The sequence below is a fragment of the Phyllopteryx taeniolatus genome, chromosome 18, assembly GCF_024500385.1.
Source record: "Phyllopteryx taeniolatus isolate TA_2022b chromosome 18, UOR_Ptae_1.2, whole genome shotgun sequence".
NCBI classification, from domain to species: Eukaryota; Metazoa; Chordata; class Actinopteri; order Syngnathiformes; family Syngnathidae; genus Phyllopteryx; species Phyllopteryx taeniolatus.
This window is the reverse complement of record NC_084519.1, coordinates 4499115-4517555: the sequence shown is the minus strand read 5'-3', so window position 1 is coordinate 4517555 and position 18441 is coordinate 4499115. Positions and strand designations below refer to the sequence as shown.

General features: G+C 38.7%; 1 protein-coding gene across 7 annotated transcripts in view; it reads right to left on the bottom strand.

Annotated features, from left to right (window-relative positions):
- Positions 1 to 18441, bottom strand: part of cdc42bpab (CDC42 binding protein kinase alpha (DMPK-like) b) — a 102973-nt gene that overhangs the window by 14263 nt on the left and 70269 nt on the right. For 5 of the 7 annotated variants that reach the window (XM_061754774.1, XM_061754771.1, XM_061754773.1 and 2 more), the window contains 10 exons: positions 18197 to 18317; positions 17840 to 17950; positions 16945 to 17192; positions 8507 to 8612; positions 6065 to 6189; positions 2994 to 3099; positions 2079 to 2227; positions 1898 to 1989; positions 1286 to 1362; positions 409 to 447 (listed from right to left, as the gene is read on the bottom strand). In XM_061754774.1, coding sequence (XP_061610758.1) covers positions 409 to 447; positions 1286 to 1362; positions 1898 to 1989; positions 2079 to 2227; positions 2994 to 3099; positions 6065 to 6189; positions 8507 to 8612; positions 16945 to 17192; positions 17840 to 17950; positions 18197 to 18317 — 1174 coding nt within the window. Of the gene's footprint in view, positions 1 to 408; positions 448 to 1009; positions 1058 to 1285; positions 1363 to 1897; positions 1990 to 2078; positions 2228 to 2993; positions 3100 to 6064; positions 6190 to 8506; positions 8613 to 16944; positions 17193 to 17839; positions 17951 to 18196; positions 18318 to 18441 lie in introns of all 7 variants that reach the window. The other 2 variants (XM_061754777.1, XM_061754772.1) reach the window with 2 other exon arrangements.

Sequence of the window (18441 nt, the reverse complement as noted above, 5' to 3'; positions counted from 1 at the left end):
GCTCTCTTCATTTTGGGGGAAAATGTTAGGTGCCAGATCATTCATGAATTAAAAAAACGTTTTTTTCTTTAGGTCAAATACAGTCAACTGATGAGAAAGATTCCATTAAAAAAGGAAACACACCTTTATTCAATATCTTTTATGATAACAAGAAAAAGGTAAAGCCCATGCTGACTTGCCACCATACTTGCTACCTGCATGGCAATTCCCAAAGCAAACAAAGGCACATATAACTGAAATATAACAACTCCAACATTCCTTTTAACACCACACCCGTCACAAAAAGCAGCATCGCATCCAACCCTTGCCATGCAACGGACATAGTAAACATACATAGATACCACACAAACGAAATAAACTAGACGAAGGAATTCACGAGTGGTCACACAGTGCGGTGATGGTGCTTACACGTCTGCCTTTACTAGCTGGGCCAACGGATGGCGAGCGCTTCAGCAGCAGGAAGAGACGTGCAGCGTGTGTGGCAGAGACATAGGAGTGAGTGAATAACAGAAAGGTTATCTGACTGAGCTGCAAACACACATCTAAACATGCTGCATCGTGTGCACTGGGGTTGGACAGAAGAGTTAGGAAAAAGAACATACACAGCCATAGTGAGGTGAAAAGCAGGGAAAGTCAGTATGCAGCACAGCGACTAATCAAGGTCAGCTTGCGGCAAAAAATATCTATGGCTGCAAAATGGCGTGGCTGACGTTTGTATGAAAATGCACTGAACTGTTGGTGGTACAGTTCAAACCAATCCCCACGACCAGAAAGCCATAGTGGAGCCATTCACAGAGCTCATTAATCGAGACTGACTAACTGGAACTGGTACTGCAAAATATCAATCACTTCAAGGATTTCTACTAGGAGTTGCCTTCTACTATTGCATGATAAATAGGCTTACACTCAAACAAGCATGGACTCACATACACATCTACGCTGTCCTTTTTAAAAGTCAGGGTACAGTTACAAAACAAACAAGAACATTCATCTAACCAAGGAAACTTACGTCTTCCCAAAACTCAATTAAAGAAGATGAAGAAGAGGAATAAGAGTCCTGATGTATAAAACAAGGACAAATGATGTAACAATATAAATAAAAATACAAAAAAGGTTCATGTTAAAAAAATAATTGAAGCAAATTAGATTTAAGAATGAAATGGTGACCATTAATGACTCTCCAAGTAACATTTTAAAACATCTTTTAAAACAGCACCAGTAACTGGTCACATACATTGTTGAAAACTGTAATAATTTTACACTAGTGAGCTGGCAAACAACTCACATCGAACTGGTCAAGCGTTGAGGTGGGGGCATTGAGAAAAGCCAAGAAAGAATTCTGGGAATCCTGGTGCTTGACACCTAGAGAGACAGAAATAATAAAAAAAAATATATATATATAATGGTGGTTATGAAACCTTCAAAGGCTGACTTAACCAAATTAATTCTGTTGTGTCACAGGATTGCTTCTCAGAATGGCTTTCATATGATCAAAAATCACATCAAATTTTAATGCCGCATGATTTAGTTCCTGACCAAAAATGCTTGAATAAGGGACTAGAAATATAATAATAATTCGTCCATCTATTTTCTACACCGCTTATCCTCACTATTTTTATTATTATTATTATTATTTTGTTATTTCTAATTGATATATTTTTCATAGCCTTTTATATAAATTTTATATAAAACGTTTTTGTTTGAATGCTTTAATTGTATTTGGAAGAATTCCATTAAATTTGTTTTTGTTTCGTTGTTTAACTACAAAAAATGACATCATCCGCATCATATTGAGTAACGTGCCTTTGTCATCATTACATCAACATACTTTTCGTAGCCCTTGTAGTGATTAAATATCATCCTATCTAAGTAGTTCTGTTAATATGCGTCATGGCACCTCTACGTAGCCGCAGCTCCTCAGTCTCTTTCTTCAGCCTGTCAATCTCAGCCAGGAGCTCTTGATTTCTGCTCTCTACATCTTGCAGTTTACTGGTGGAGCATAGAAAGACAAGAGTCATATCACAACTGTACGTATTTCCAACACTAAATATTTACAGTAAAATAATATGTATCTATACCATTCTGTGGAGATGTTGTTAGCCTTGACCTTATTCAACTCATCCTGAATACTCTGTTTGGCCCTGATCTCAGCGTCTAAGGCGGATTGCAGCTCCAGGCGGGCCGACATGTCCAACTTGGCAAAGCGACGCATCTTCCAAGGCATGTCCTGCAGCAAAAGAGAGGAGGGTAAAAAGCAGTGAATTAATCCCTTCTTAAGTCAAATGTGTCAAAACCAGACATGATTCTAATTTAGTGCTGTGAAAAAGTATTGGCCCCCTTCTCAAATTCTTAATATTTTTGCATTGTTTCCCCACTTTGTTTTAGATAAACAAATGAAAATCAGACAAATATAACCCAAGTGAACATGCTGTTTTTAAATGGTGATTTATTAAAAAGAAGAACAAAACTGGCCCTGTGTGAAAAAGTAATGGCCCCCTAAACCTAATAATTGGTAGGGCCATACTCAGCAGCAACAACTGAAATCAAGCATTTTCTATAACTGGCAATGAGTCTTTCACATCAATGTGGAGATATTTTGTCCCACTCCTTGCAGAATTGTTTAAATTCAGCAAAAAATTATTATTTACGAGTATGAATGGCCTTTTAATGGACATGCCACTGCAATTCAATCTGATTCAAGTCTCGACATTGACTAGGCCACTACAGAACCTTTTTTTTTTTTTTTTTTTTTTTTTTTTTTAAGCCATTCAAAAGTTGACAATCGTTATCCTGCTAGAGAACCCAAGTGCGGTTCAGCTTGAGGTCACAAACTGATGGCTGAACATTCTCTACTTGGGTTATATTTCTCTGATATTAACATTTGTTTGGTGATCTTAAACATTAAAGTGTGGAAACTACGCAAAAATGTAAGAATTTAAAAAGGCCTCCAATACTCACGGCACTGTTTGTCTAATAAGTGCAAAAAGTTTTACCGTAGCCCTCGCTCCCAGACTGGTATTTCTCAGGCCCTCCAGCTCTTCTGTCATCTTGGTGGCCAAAGCCTGCAGGTAGCCACGAGCATCCTTCTCATCACTCACCCTAGGGAAACCATATTTCATTACTAAAGGGATAATCAAAAGACTGTTTACCGTACACTGTCAGTGTGTCTGCAAAACACACTGACAGTGGTTTATTTTTACTTGGTGTTCAGCATAAAGGAGTACAGCCCCTTTGAAAAGTAATAATTATTTCCATTTCTCAGCAAACAAGAACTTCCAGAATTGTTTATGATTAGCTTCATCCTCAGTTGAATTCTTGCAAAAAAAAAAAATTTTTTTTTTTTTTTTTGAAAGAATTTCATTGAAGTGCACTCATTTCTTGCGACAGGGTTTTATTTATTTGTAGAAAAATGCTTTTGCGTGTGCATATTGACAAATCCTATTTGTGATCAATGGCCCACTTTTATGGAAGAATTTTGTACAGTATGCCATAGAAAATATTGATTCTGAAAGGAAACAAGGTATTTCAACAAGTCTGTTTTGGCTGTTATTGTCTATGCTGAGCACTGAATACAGTATATAGAAACTTTCATAAGGATGCAAATTAAGACTCACTTTAAACACCTAGAAAACAAAGTGACAATACATGCCACCAAGGGGAATTTAAAACTGCTGGATTCCCAAAGAAAATTCCAAACTTTCCCTTTAAACGTGTGCGCGCGTGCCTGTGTCTGTGAGCACTATGCTAGGATTTCAGGCTTGTCCAACAGAGGGAGGCCGGGCAGCTGGCAAGGTGTCAGCTGCAAAGGGACGTGATCTGAGCAGGAGGGAGGGTCAAACAGCTCATGATCCTCAGAGGTATGTGAAAAATGCAGCAGTAACACAGTGAGGTGGAACCCAATACACTGCATGACAACATGCACCCTATGAGTAGTAAGATGGATGAACCTTTTGTAGCAGTGTTGAAAAGGTGCTACGGTAAATTTCCCCATTGTCTGACAATTTGAGGATTATTTTTAATTTATCACTAATATATATCACCCTGGTTCACTAACAAAATTGGTTCATAAACAAATGCTTTAGACAACTACTGCTTGAGTTCACTAACAATTCTTCCTCAGTTGTGCTTTCTCACACAGCATCATTCACTCCATGAGTCACATGCAGTATTAAGGGGATTTATTATTTTTTTTAAATTGTGAATTAGCCCTCAGTACAGTGCTGTGAAAATGGCACCCCTTCTCAAATTCTTACATTTTTGCATTGTTTCCCCACTTGAATGTTTAGGATCATGAAATGTAAATAACAGAAAAATATAACCCATGTAAATTTAAAATAGTTTTTAAATGCTGTTTTGATTTATTATGGAAAAAAATAAGTTACCTGGCCCTGCGTGAAAAAAGTAATTACCTCCCTTGTTGTATCATGAATTAATTGTGGCTAATCACAACTTTTGGTTTATTTACACTGATCACACCCAAGCCTGATTACCTCCAGACCTGTTCAATCAAGAAATCACTTAAACACAACTTGACAAAATCAAGTCAGACAAAAGATCTAAAAAAAGCTGCAATAAAATGACACTATCCAAACAAATTCAACAGTCAAGAAATAAAGTAATTGACATCTATCAGTCTGGAAAGGGTTATAGAAGCCATTTCTAAAGCTTTAGGATTTCAGCAAACCATTGGGAGAGCCATTATCCTCACATGGAGAAAATATGGAAGAGTGATGAACCTTACCAGGAGTTATCAGCCTACAAAGATTACCCTAAGAGAACAGCAATCACTCATCTGGGAGGCCACAAATGAACTCGGGACAACTTCTGAAGAACTTCAGGCCTCCCTTGCCAACTTAAGGTCAGTGTTCATGACTCAACAATACAGAAGAGACTGGACAAAAATGGCATCCATGGCAGAGTTGCAAGGCGAAAACCACTGCTGACCAAAAAGAACATAAAGGCTCGTCGAACTTTTGCAAAAAACATCTGAATGATTCCCCAAACCTTTGAGAGAATATTACAGTGGGTACGGAAAGTATTCAGACCCCTTAAATTTCACACACTGTTATATTGCAGCCATTTGCTAAAATCATTTAAGTTCTTATTTTTTCCTCATTAATGTACACAGAGCACCCCATATTGACAGAAAAAAATGGAATTCATTTGGCATTTCTTTGGACAATTATTCCGTCAATCAGACAGAGAAGTGGGTTGATTGCAGAGAGGGACTCCATCAAAGCTTCTGAGTGAGACCGAGGGGCTGCTGTGGATCAGTAGGTAGAGCATGTCGTCCAGTAACTCAAGGGTTATGGGTTCGAATCCCAGCTACGACTGTTCACATGTCAACGTGTCCTTGGGCAAGACACTGAACCCTAATTTGCTCCGAGTGGCCCTCGCAGCGCCTTGCATGGCAGCTGTCACCCATTGGTGTGTGAGTGGGTGAATCTGAGGCTTTGTAAAGCCCTTTGGGCACTGTGATGGTGTAGATAATAAGCGCTATATAAGTGCAGTCCATTTACCATTTACCGATGTCACTAGCGCATGTTGACACAATGAGTAAAGAATAGGTAGGTATTTTCTCATTCATGAAGAACCCCAGCATCTTTGCTTTAGTGGAGGAACCACTGATGGAACCACAAGCCCACTGCCAGCCAGGTGTTGAACAATCAGAAAAGTGAATTCCTGCTCAGCTTTGGCCATTCAGCACCCACAAATGAGTCCATGAACTGTTCTTGGTTTGCCTTTACTAAAAGTGACATGGTCCAAAAAAGGGGGGCTATGATGCTCATTGAAACCATTAAGTTCTGTCAATAGATCAAATTGCACTTTCAACGATCACCAGGTAAATTGTCTTTTGTTGTTTTAAGCTAACATTCAACAACCAATTATAATCAATCTTAAATTAACATTAAGTCACTAAAATACCCGGTGAGCTAAATAGATGTCACCTATTATGTTATGCCAGCCCAATCTCCGTTTGTGCTAAAGAAAACGGTTAATTCAAGAACACATTTGAGAAGTATTCAGTGTTGTGGTAATTAGAATTAAAATGTGCGTTTCTCACCATTGGATGATTTCTGTGATCTGGGCCTCCCAGTGAGCAACACTCTCCTTTTTGTCAGCCAGCTCTCTCATCTCGTCCTCAAGCTGCCGGTTGGAGATGCTCACCTTCTCAAACATGCTTGTCAGCTGAGGAAATAAGCAAGTGAACAGATGTCATGAAAGCAGATCATTTCAAACATCAAATATTTCAAAGAAAGGAAATACAACCGTTACAAAGGCCAAAAAACCTGAAGGGGGCATATATTCGTGTAGAGGTATAAATCAAACTTTAAGCAATGAAGAATATCTGCTTTTGGACCAGAAGCAAAGGTTCAAGGCCTTGAAATGATTGGTTTAATGGGACAAGTATTGTTGAAGGTCAATTGGTTTAACGGGAGAAGTATTGTTGAAGGTCATTGACGACTTTTGATTTAATTCCCTTGTGCATTCCCACAGACACGCACAGACACAGTGATTAACACAGATTGTTTATGAATGACCCTGAATCCTTTCATGTGTGTTGTGCAAGAGGATGTAACCATAGAAACATAACAAATCGTAAACTGTTCTATTGTTTGATCAAATACCTCACTTATGGAGCACATTATATTTCTGTCAGGCCTGTGAGGTAATGTTCACTCTAATACAGTATAATGTAACACAGTTTGGCAGAAGGTTTCCTAGCTCGGGAGTGGCAGCACCTATGAGGACAGTCAAGGTAACAAAGCCATGTTAAGGTTTGGCTCTGAACCACTACGGTGACCAAAACGTCTTTATTTTCACCAAGAATGTATTCACACCAAGAAAGTCGTTTGGACCGGACCAAAAGCGGATTACTTTTTTCCCTTTAGTGCGGTTTGCATTCACATTGTACATTTTGCCATCGTTTGGACCGGACCAAAAGCGGATTACTTTTTTCCCTTTAGTGCGGTTCGCATTCACATTGTACATTTTGCCATTCACATTGTGCACTTTGTAAGCAAACTATAATTTGTAAACAAAGCCATGTGTGTGAATTGTACACTTTGTAAGCGAACTATAATTTGTAATCAAAGCCACGGGTGTGACAGTTGTTGCTCCCATTGGACGGAAATGAGGAAGGCAAGAAAAAGCAGAGACCCAGATATTCACACTGCATTTCTGTGCTACAAATTTGCGATCTTATTAATGCTGGAAAATAATTTGGAACATCAGGAGTGTAATATTAGGTCCTATACCAAGGTAGGGAGAGCAGCTCATTCAACCAAATTTTCGCGACATTCTATTTCTAATTTTGGGACGCCGTCGGCAAATGCATCCTGCAACCCGAAAGAGCATATACCGCCTGCAGCCACAACATGGAAGGAGCTGCGTTGCTAAGCAGAAGACGGATCAGATATGACACTACATGCACTCGTTAGAATCTATGGCATACTACATTCACTTGGAAGCTATGGGATATTGACTTGTTGGGCGTTAGAAACTATGGCATACTACATTCACTCCTAAGCTATGGGATATTGACTTGTTGGGTCGAAGTCGGTTTATATTCACACGAACGAACCAGACCGGCAGACTGAGACCACTTCAAAAAGTAGGTCTCAGGGTGGATGCACACCAGCACAAAAGGTCCGGAGCAAGGGGTAAACGAATTCTGGTTTAAAGTGGACCAAATGTGGCAGGTGTGAATACACTCCAAATATGAAAGACTCATACAGCAAATGTGTGCCGCTAGTTTACATGTCCAAAACATTGCGTTTACTTATTAGTTTACATGTCCAAAAAATTGTGATGCAGTCATGCGAGCAGAATATTCATATAAAGCTTAGCTAAAACTGTTGCTGCCAAGACTGGCTTGTAGTTATAAACTGGTATTGATCTCAGATTTATACATTTAAATTTCTTAAAATACAGTGGTAAACTTCTTGATAAATAATAAACTCAAATCATATTCTAAATAGATTGTAATAGATCGTAAAATCAGTTACACACCTTTATTCAAATTTCTTGATAAATAATAAACTCAAATCATATTCTGAAGAGATTGTAATAGATTGTAAAATCAGTTACACAGATTGTAATAGATTGTAAAACGTAAAATCAGTTACACACTTTTATTCCATGTCTTTCCAGATGTCAAAAAGCCTCCCACGTATAAGGCATTTAAAGTGGGACTTTTTGAACTCCCCAAGAACCTTTTCCTAAATCAACAGCAGAATCCAGAATGTCATTCCACTGCACAGCGTAGGAGACGACAGGATGCTTTTATGTGGGCTATTGACCAGTGATTTCTTTGGCACAATCAGAGGAGAGGGGGTGGGTGGAAGAATGTGATGAAAACATTTGGGTCAGCCCAGAGAGGTTACCTGAGGTTTGGGACTGATTTATTCGTGCGAGACAGAGGAAATGGCTAAAGTACAAGATGAACTTCAATTTCGAGTGATTTTGTTTTTTTAATCAAGAGTAGTTTCAAAATATATCTTACCTTATCCAATTCACTGGACAGCTTTTTATTTTCATCAGTAAGCAGAACTGTTTCCCTTTCACACTTTTGCTTGTAATCGGTCTCAAACTCTTCCCGCTCACTCTGACTGTTAAGGAGAAAAACATTGTTAAACTTGTAAACACTGGAAAAACCTTGGGTTATTTTTTAATCTTAACTCATGAATGAAATAAATTCCTAAAACAAAATTGTATATATACACACATACATACATACATATACACACACACACATACACACAAATAAAATAAAACACATACACAGTGGGACAAAAAAGTACTTAGTCAGCCACCAATTGTGCAAGTTCCACCACTTAAAAAGATGAGAGAGGCCTGTAAGAATTTTCATCTTAGGTATTACTCACGTATGAGAGACAAAATCAGAAAAGAAAATCAAGAAAATCACATTGTCTGATTTTTAAAGAATTTATTAGCAAATTATGGTGGAAAATAAGTTTTTGGTCACCTACAAACAAGATTTCTGGCTCTCACAGACCTGTAACTTCTTTAAGAGGCTCCTCTGTCCTCCACTCGTTACCTGTATTAATGTTTGAACTCATCAGCATAAAAGACACCAGTCCACAACCTCAAACAGTCACACTCCAAACTCCACTATGGGCAAAACCAAAGAGCTGTCAAACGACAACAGCAACAAAATTGTAGACCTGCACCAGGCTGGGAAGACTGAATCTGCAATAGCTCAGCAGCTTGGTGTGACGAAATCAACTGTGGGAGCAATTATTAGAAAATGGAACACACACAATGGCCACCCCCAGTGTGGAGTTGCATGTCCTCCCCGTGCCTGCGTGGGGTTTCTCCGGGCACTCCGGTTTCCTCCCACATCCCCAAAACATGCAGGCTAGGTTAATTGAAGACCCTAAATGTCCCGTAGGTGTGAATGTGAGTGCAAATGGTTGGTTGTTTATACGTGCCTTGCAATTGGCTGGCGACCAGTTCAGGGTGTACCCTGCTTCTCACCCGAAGATGAGGATAAGCGCAACGGAAGATGAGTGTGTATACACACACACACACAAACATGCATATACATATGTATATGCACACAGACATATACACATTTATACACATGTATGACACAGACATATACACATTTATACACATGTATGTACACATCCATATATATACACATATTAACACAAATATATACATACATACATATATCTACATATACATGCAAATATATACACACACACACACACACGTACTGTGGGTACGGAAGGTATTCAGACACCCTTAAATTTTTGTCATTTGCTAAAATCATTTAAGTTCATTTTTTCCCCTCATTCATGGACACACAGCACCCCATATTGACAGGGGAAAAAAACGGAATTGTTGAAATTTGTGTTGAAAAAAAAACAAAAAAAAAAACTATCACACAGCCCTATTCAGACCCTTTGCTGTGACACTCATATGGTTGAACTCGGGTGCCGTCCATCTCTTCTGATCATCCTTGAGATGGTTCTACACCTTCATTGGAGTCCAGCTGTTTGATTATACTGATTGGACTTGATTAGGAAAGCCACAGTCCTGTCGATATAAGACCTTATATAAGCTCACAGTGCATGTCAGAGCAAATGAGAATCATGAGGTCAAAGGAACTGCCTGAAGAGCTCAGACACAGAATTGTGGCAAGGCACAGATCTGGCAAAGTTTACCCAAAAAAATCTGCTGCACTTAAGGTTCCTAAGAGCACAGTGGCCTCCATAATCCTTAAATGGAAGACGTTTGGGACGACCAGAACCCTTCCTTGAGCTGGCCGGCCGGCCAAAACGCAATCGGGTGAGAAGAGCCTTGGTGAGAGAGGAAAAGAAGAACCAAAAGATCACCGTGGCTTGATTTCCAGAGATCAAGCCGGGAGATGTGAGAAGGTTCTAGAAAGTCAACCATCACTGCAGCCCTCCACCAGTCAGGGCTTTATGGCAGAGTGGCCCGACGGAAGCCTCTCAGTGCAAGACACATGAAAGCCTGCATGGAGTTTACTAAAAACACCTGAAGGACTCCAAAATGGTGAGAAATAAGATTCTCTGATCTGATGAGACCAAGATAGAACTTTTTGGCTTTAATTCTAAGCGGTATGTGTGGAGAAAACCAGGCACTGCTCATCACCTGTCCAATACAGTCCCAACAGTGAAGCATGGTGGTGCCAGCATCATGCTGTGGGGGTGTTCTTCAGCTGCAGGGACAGGACGACTGGTTGCAATCGAAGGAAAGATGAATGCGGCCAAGTGTGTGTATGTATGTGTATACATACATATATACGTGTATATATATATATATATATATATATATATATATATATATATATATATATATATATATATATATATATATACGTATATACATATATATATATATACGTATATACATACATATATATATATATATATATATACGTATATACATATATATACACGTATATATATATATACACACACACACGTATATACATATATATATATACACGTATATACATATATATACACGTATATACATATATATATATACACGTATATATATATATATATACACGTATATACATATATATATATACACGTATATACATATATATATACACGTATATACGTATATATATACACGTATATACGTGTATATATATGTATATATATATATATATACACGTATATATATATATACACGTATATATATATATACACACGTATATATATATATATACATGTATATATATATATATGTATATATATATATATATATATACACACGTGTATATGTATATACACATGTATATATATACACACACATATATATACACACACACATATATATACACACACACATATATATACACACACACATATATATACACACACACATATATATATATATATATATATATATATATATATACACACATATGTGTATATGTATATATATGTATACATAATGTATATATGTATACATAATGTATATATATATATATATATACACACACACACACACACGAACACCTTCTCCAGAGTGCTCAGGCCCTCAGACAAGGCTGAGGGGTCACCATCAAAGAAGACAATGACCCTCAGCACAGGTATATACATACACAACCCCAATTCCAATGAAGTTGGGACATTGTGTTAAACAAATAAAAACAGAATACGATGATTTGCAAATCATATTCAACCTATATTTAATTGAATACACTACAAAGACAACATATTTAATGTTCAAACTGATAAACTTGATTGTTTTTAGCAAATAATCATTAACTTAGAATTTTATGGCTGCAACACGTTCCCAAAAAAGCTGGGACAGGGTCATGTTTACCACTGTGTTACATCAACTTTTCTTTTAACAACATTGAATAAACATTTGGGAACTGAGGACACTAATTGTTGAAGCTTTGTAGGTGGAATTCTTTCCCATTCTTGCTTGATGTACAGCTTCAGCTGTTCAACAGTCCGTGGTCTCCGTTGTCGTATTTTCCGCTTTACAATGCGCCACACATTTTTTTACTACGAAGCCACGCTGTTGTAACACGTGCAGAATGTGGTTTGGCATTGACTTGCTGAAATAAGCAGGGGCGTCCATGAAAGAGACGTTGCTTGGATGGCAGCATATATTTCTCCAAAACCTGTATGTACCTTTCAGCATTAATGGTGCCTTCACAGATGTGTAAGTTACCCATGCCATTGGCACTAACGCAACCCCATACCATCACAGATGTTGGCTTTTGAACTTTGCGTCTATAACAATCTGGATGGTTCTTTTCCTCTGCCCCAGAGGACACGACGTCCACAATTTCCAAAAACAATTTGATGTTTTTGATGTTCTTTGGAAGTGTCGGACCACAGAACACTTTTCCACTTTGCATCAGTCCATCTTATATGAGCTCGGTTCCAGAGAAGCCGGCGGCGTTTCTGGGTGTTGTTGCTAAATGGCTTTTGCTTTGCATAGTAGTTTCAAGTTGCCCTTACGGATGTAGCGCCGAACTGTATTTACTGACATTGGTTTTCTGAAGTGTTCCTGAGCCCATGTGATGATATCCTTTACACATTGATGTCGGTTTTTGATGCAGTGCCGCCTGAGGGATCGAAGGTCACGGGCATTCAATGTTGGTTTTCGGCCTTGCCGCTTGCATGCAGTGATTTCTCCAGATTCTCTGAACCTTTTGATGATGATATGGACCGTAGATGATGAAATCCCAAAATTCCTTGCAATTGTACGTTGAGGAACATTGTCCTTAAACTGTTCGACTATTTTCTCACACACTTGTTCACAAAGAGGTGAACCTCGCTTCATCTTTGCTTGTGAATGACTGAGCAATTCAGGGAAGCTCATTTTATACACAATCATGGCACCCACCTGTTCCCAATAGGTGTTTGATGAGCATTCCTCAACTTTTTCTGTCTTTTTTGCCACCTGCCCCAGCTTTTTTGGAACGTGTTGCAGCCATAAAATTCTAAGTTAATGATTATTTGCTAAAAGCAATAAAGTTTATCAGTTTGAACATTAAATATCTTGTCTTTGTAGTGTATTTAATTAAATATAGGTTGAACATGATTTGCAAATCATTGTATTCTGTTTTTATTTATGTTTAACACAACGTCCCAACTTCATTGAAATTGGGTTTATTTATGTTTAACACAACGTCCCACAACGTTGGGGTTGTATACTATACACACACATATACATGTATGTAGCTGCACAATATTGCAAACTTGGGATATATACTGCAATGTGAAATAATGCAGGATCAGTGTTGCGAAGATTCTACGCAAACTAGGCCAAAGTTTAGCTCATCGTTCCAAAAATGAACAAGTTCAGTTCATAATTCAAAGTTTTGAATTAACACCGGTCCAAAAACAAACTAGTTCATACTGTACTCCCCCGCACCCAATGTTGCTGACGAGCTATTACCTTCAAAATACAGGCATTTAATTTCCTCATTGTTGCCAGCTGCAGCTTTCACACTCCAACCTCAAAAACATGAGGAAAAAAATGGTGCTTTTTAAAATGAGGAGTATGATAGGAATGATGGTGAAAGGACACTGATAACTTTGCATTCCCAGCAGCACTGGCTGCCATTTTTATAAATATATACTGTATTACAAAAGAACACATTCATTCCCATTTACGCAGTGTCCATGAATGCACCTCGCGCACTCACGTAGCTGACAATTGCCTGCCTAGTTTCATTTTCCAGAGTGAAATAGGAAATGTAGCACGTGTAGAATCTTTTAATCTTTGAGCATGGTCTCTCTGCTGGTCACTTAATATTACAGTTGATCCACTGTATATTACAGTACACCAACATCATAGCAGACCCTTCGATGTGAATATCCCCCACGCGTACATCGCGATGGCGATGCTCAAACAAAATATATAAAAGATAAATAGTAAGTATAGTAGTAGTGGTAATAGTAAGTATCCGGCTAGTACGTGACGTAAAATGCCAAAGCAGAGAAGTTAATTTGCATGAGTCAAAAGTTAAGTGCCCATTTTTTTGACAGTATTTTATCTGACAGTAAAACGAGGAGTCACCACTGCCCATTAAGACATTTAGAACTTGATACATGTTTTAAGTTTAAAACACCCAAAAGAACCTCCCTCAAAAACAACATTTAGTAAAAGTCCTCACAGTGGAATAACCTGTCTCTGAGTCCCTACTATGGCTAAGACATACCACAGTGAATAATTCTTTTCAAATAAATTTCTTTAGATGCAATTATTTTCAAGGTTATTGGCAACTCGATCACAATATTGTGTACATGCCTAGCCTACGTACTCATAACTGAAGAATGGGACTCCTACAACTTACATTTGTTGACAGTAGCGTCCCCATCAGTGTAGATCAAAATGAGAGGCTGCTAGCTGAAGTCATGTACAGTGGGTACGCAAAGTATTCAGACACCCTTAAAATTTTCACTCCGTTATATTGCAGCCATTTGCTAAAATAATTTAAGTTCATTTTTTACCTCATTGATGTACACACAGCACCCCATATTGACAGAAAAAAAACTGAATTGTTGACATTTTTTTAAAAATGTATTAAAAAAAAAAACTGAAATATTACACAGCCGTAAGTATTCAGACCCTTTGCTCAGTATTTATTAGAAGCACCCTTTTGAACGAATACAGCCATGCGTCTTATTGGGAATGATGCAACAAGTTTTTCACACCTGGATTTGGGGATCCTCTGCCATTCCTCCTTGCAGATCCTCTCCAGTTCTGTCAGTTGGATGGTGAACGTTGGTGGACAGCCATTTTCAGGTCTCTCCAGAAATGTTCAATGGGGTTTAAGCCAGGCATCTGGCTGGGCCATTCAAGAATAGTCACTGAGTTGTTCTGAAGCCACTCCTTCGTTATTTTATCTGGTTGGAAGGTGACCCTTCGGCCCAGTCCGGTCCCGAGCACTCTGGAGAAGGTTTTCGTCCAGGATATCCCTGTACTGGGCCGCATTCATCTTTCCTTCGATTGCAACCAGGCGTCCTGTCCCCCCAGCTGAAAAACACCCCCACAGCATGATGCTTCCACCACCATGCTTCACTGTTGGGACTGTATTGGACAGGTGATGAGCAGTGCCTGGTTTTCTCCACCCAGACCGCTTAGAATTAAGGCCAAAAAGTTCTATCCTGGTCTCATCTTACCAGAGAATCTTATTTCTCACCATCTTGGAGTCCTTCAGGTGTTTTTAAGTAAACTCCATGCAGGCTTTCATGTGTCTTGCGCTGAGGAGAGGCTTCCGTCGGGCCACTCTGCTATAAAGCCCCGACTGGTGGAGGGCTGCAGTGATGGTTGACTTTCTAGAACCGACTGCATCTCCGGAGCTCAGCCATAGAGATCTTTGGGTTCTTCTTTACCTCTCTCCCAAAGGATCTTCTCCCCCGATTGCTAAATTTGGCCGGACAGCCAGCTCTACGAAGGGTTCTGGTTGTCCCAAATGTCTTCCATTTAAGGATCATGGAGGCCACTGTGCTCTTAGGAACCGTAAGTGCAGCAGAATTTTTTTGTAACCTTGTCCAGAACTGTGCCTTGCTACAATTCTGTCTCCAAGCTCTTCAGGCAGTTCCTTTGACCTCATGATTCTCATTTTCTCTGACATGCACTGTGAGCTGTAAGGTCTTACATAGACAGGTGTGTGGCTTTCCTAATCAAGTCCAATCAGTATAATCAAACACATCTGGACTCCAATGAAGGTGTAGAACCATCTCAAGGATGATCAGAAGAAATGCACAGCACCCGAGTTCAATATATGAGTGTCATAGCGAAGGGTCTGAATACTTATGGCTATGTGATATTTCAGTTTTTCTATTTTCATAAATCTGCAAAAATATCAACAATTCTGTTTTTTTTCTGTCAATATGGGGTGCCGTGTGTACATTAATGAGGGGAAAAATAAACTTAAATTATTTTAGCAAATGGCAGCAATATAACAGTGAAAGTTTTGGGGGGGTCTAAATACTTTCGGTGCCCACTGTATACTCCTACACTTTGCTGCCAATGTGAACGATGGCATTCAACCTGACATTGCAGTGAAGTGTCTCGCTGCACGCTGTTTTGAAATCATCTGATCTGAGATTAGCAGCTTTATTAAAGGTATGATTCATTTAAAATGGTGATTCTCAAAGCGTGGTATGCGACAGTACCATTAGTGGTGTGCGGGCTACTCAAGTGGACTGGAAACAATCACTGCCTCAGTACAGTTCAATTGTGTTTAGCTTTATAGGACAATACATTTGCATTTAATCTTTAATAACGATTTTCAAACTTATTTAGGTTAGGTTTTTGCTGATCCTTAATGTACACTACATTTTAATTGAATCTTTTTTTTTTCTAATGTTCAAACTGCACATTAGAACAGTATTTTACAATAAGATTAAAAATACCTTTTGGGAATAAAATGTCTCTCATTTTTGATGAAGAATTAGGCCTACTTTGCTACTGTCTTCTAACGTGGGTCATTACGGTGGTACCTGGAGAGCTAAGTTTCTTTAGGTCGTACTTCCTGTAAAAAAGTTTGAGAACCACTGAATTAGACGAAATAGTTGGGTATTTAAAATAAATTGCTTTACACAGTTTACTCTCTCTTGCTTGCATGTGTGTGACTTCGAGTGACAATCCACACGACAAGAATATTATTATTATGTATTATAGGAGTGGCAACTTATTCCCCCTGAGATTTGAAAAGTATGACACATTGCAATTAATGCCCATTTACCTGACACATGATATATATGTAATATATGTAAATATCACTTGTATTCATCACTGAAAGAGACAACATATACAGAGCTGCTGCAAAGCCAGTAAACTGTCATGACAGTAAAAAGGTGGCCATGACTGCTACAATGTTGTCACTTAAATATAGAGGTAATAAATCCAAGGACAGTCAAAATGGAAAATATGGAAAATAAGAAAATGATGAAACACCTCTCTCTTCGAGTCTTCTCCAGCTTGTCTTTGAGCACCAGGATTTCTTTCTGCACGCCAAGCTGTTGGCTCTCTGCGTCACGTAGCTCCTTGCGCAAAGCCTTCAATTCAGTGCTGTGTTGTGCCTCCCGACGTGCCAGTTCCTCCTCATACAGGTGGGTCTTCTTCTCCAGGTCACCCCGCAGACGTCCCATCTCCTGGGATTGGTCAGATGATGCTGGGGCAGCAAATGAGCCAACTTGTTTCACCTGAAAGAGATGGAGCGATGAATAAGATGGACTCTGAACAATCTGAGATGAGCTGAAACAATTTGACAGTGAAACATCAGATTATTAACTTTTTAACTAACGTTAACATGGGCTGAAGCATTTTGAAATTGGTTGTGGGAATTCTATTCGATTCTAAGCTTTAAAAAGTATTTTGACCTTTACACATCCATTCACAATATCGTCTGGAGTCTACAAAATGCCCCCCAAAATCTGGACACTATCAGAAATTTTTGAAATCCCAAGTGGATGTCATCAATTGTACTGGTAGATTTTTCCACAACTCATTTTACTGCAAAGTATCCTCAGTATGAGCGAGACATAAACAAATCCCTGCTGTGATGCACTAAAAAACAATGGAAAGTCCTGGCACAGCACTGAAAGAGATATTTTACATGACTTACAAAAGAGGTCAGATAAGGTTTAGAATGTATTATTTTTCATACAATTTTCCATTACCATGTCATACAATGCAATAGAAAACAGAAAACATTATATAAGGTGCTAGGATTTTAAGAAATGATGGAAGACAACAAAAGTTGAGTATGAAAAATCACAATGATTGATATATTGAGCATATAGCCTTTCAAGGATGTGCAGACGTGATGGATTATGTTTAGCACTATTACCTTTAGCCTTTCCAGCTCCTCCTCCAGTTGTCGGCTGTGCTGCTCATTACGTTCTTTCAGCTTCCTCTCCTTAAGCGCTTCTGCTGTGCGCTCCTCCATCTGATTCTCCATCTGATAACATGGTTACACATTCATTTCTGTCAAGGACTTCGAAAAGTACTATCTGCTCATACATTACCAACACACATCAAAAAACATGTCAAATACTGATGGAGTATTGGGATTGTGACCAAAATCTATTTCTATCATCATTGTGGTATTTACAAATATTCTTAGAATTTGAATTATGATGGAATTGTGCACCAAGAAGTGTAAAGAAAGGATCAGGTGCTAGCAACCACAGGGAGTCTACTCTACCTCTTTCCTGGCTTTCTCAGCCTTTCGAACCTCAAGGCGCAGAGCCTCAATTTTCTGATTTTGACTCTCCATTTCCTCCACCTTGTCACGCAGGTGGCGAGATAGATGCTGCTTTTCCGACCTGTGAGTTTGGTCAGAATATGTAGTTAATGATAAAGGTTAAAAGTAAGAAACAAATTAGGAGACAAACCAATCTAATTGCTTATTTGTTAAAAAATACAATCCTCTGAACATCCGTAATGTAA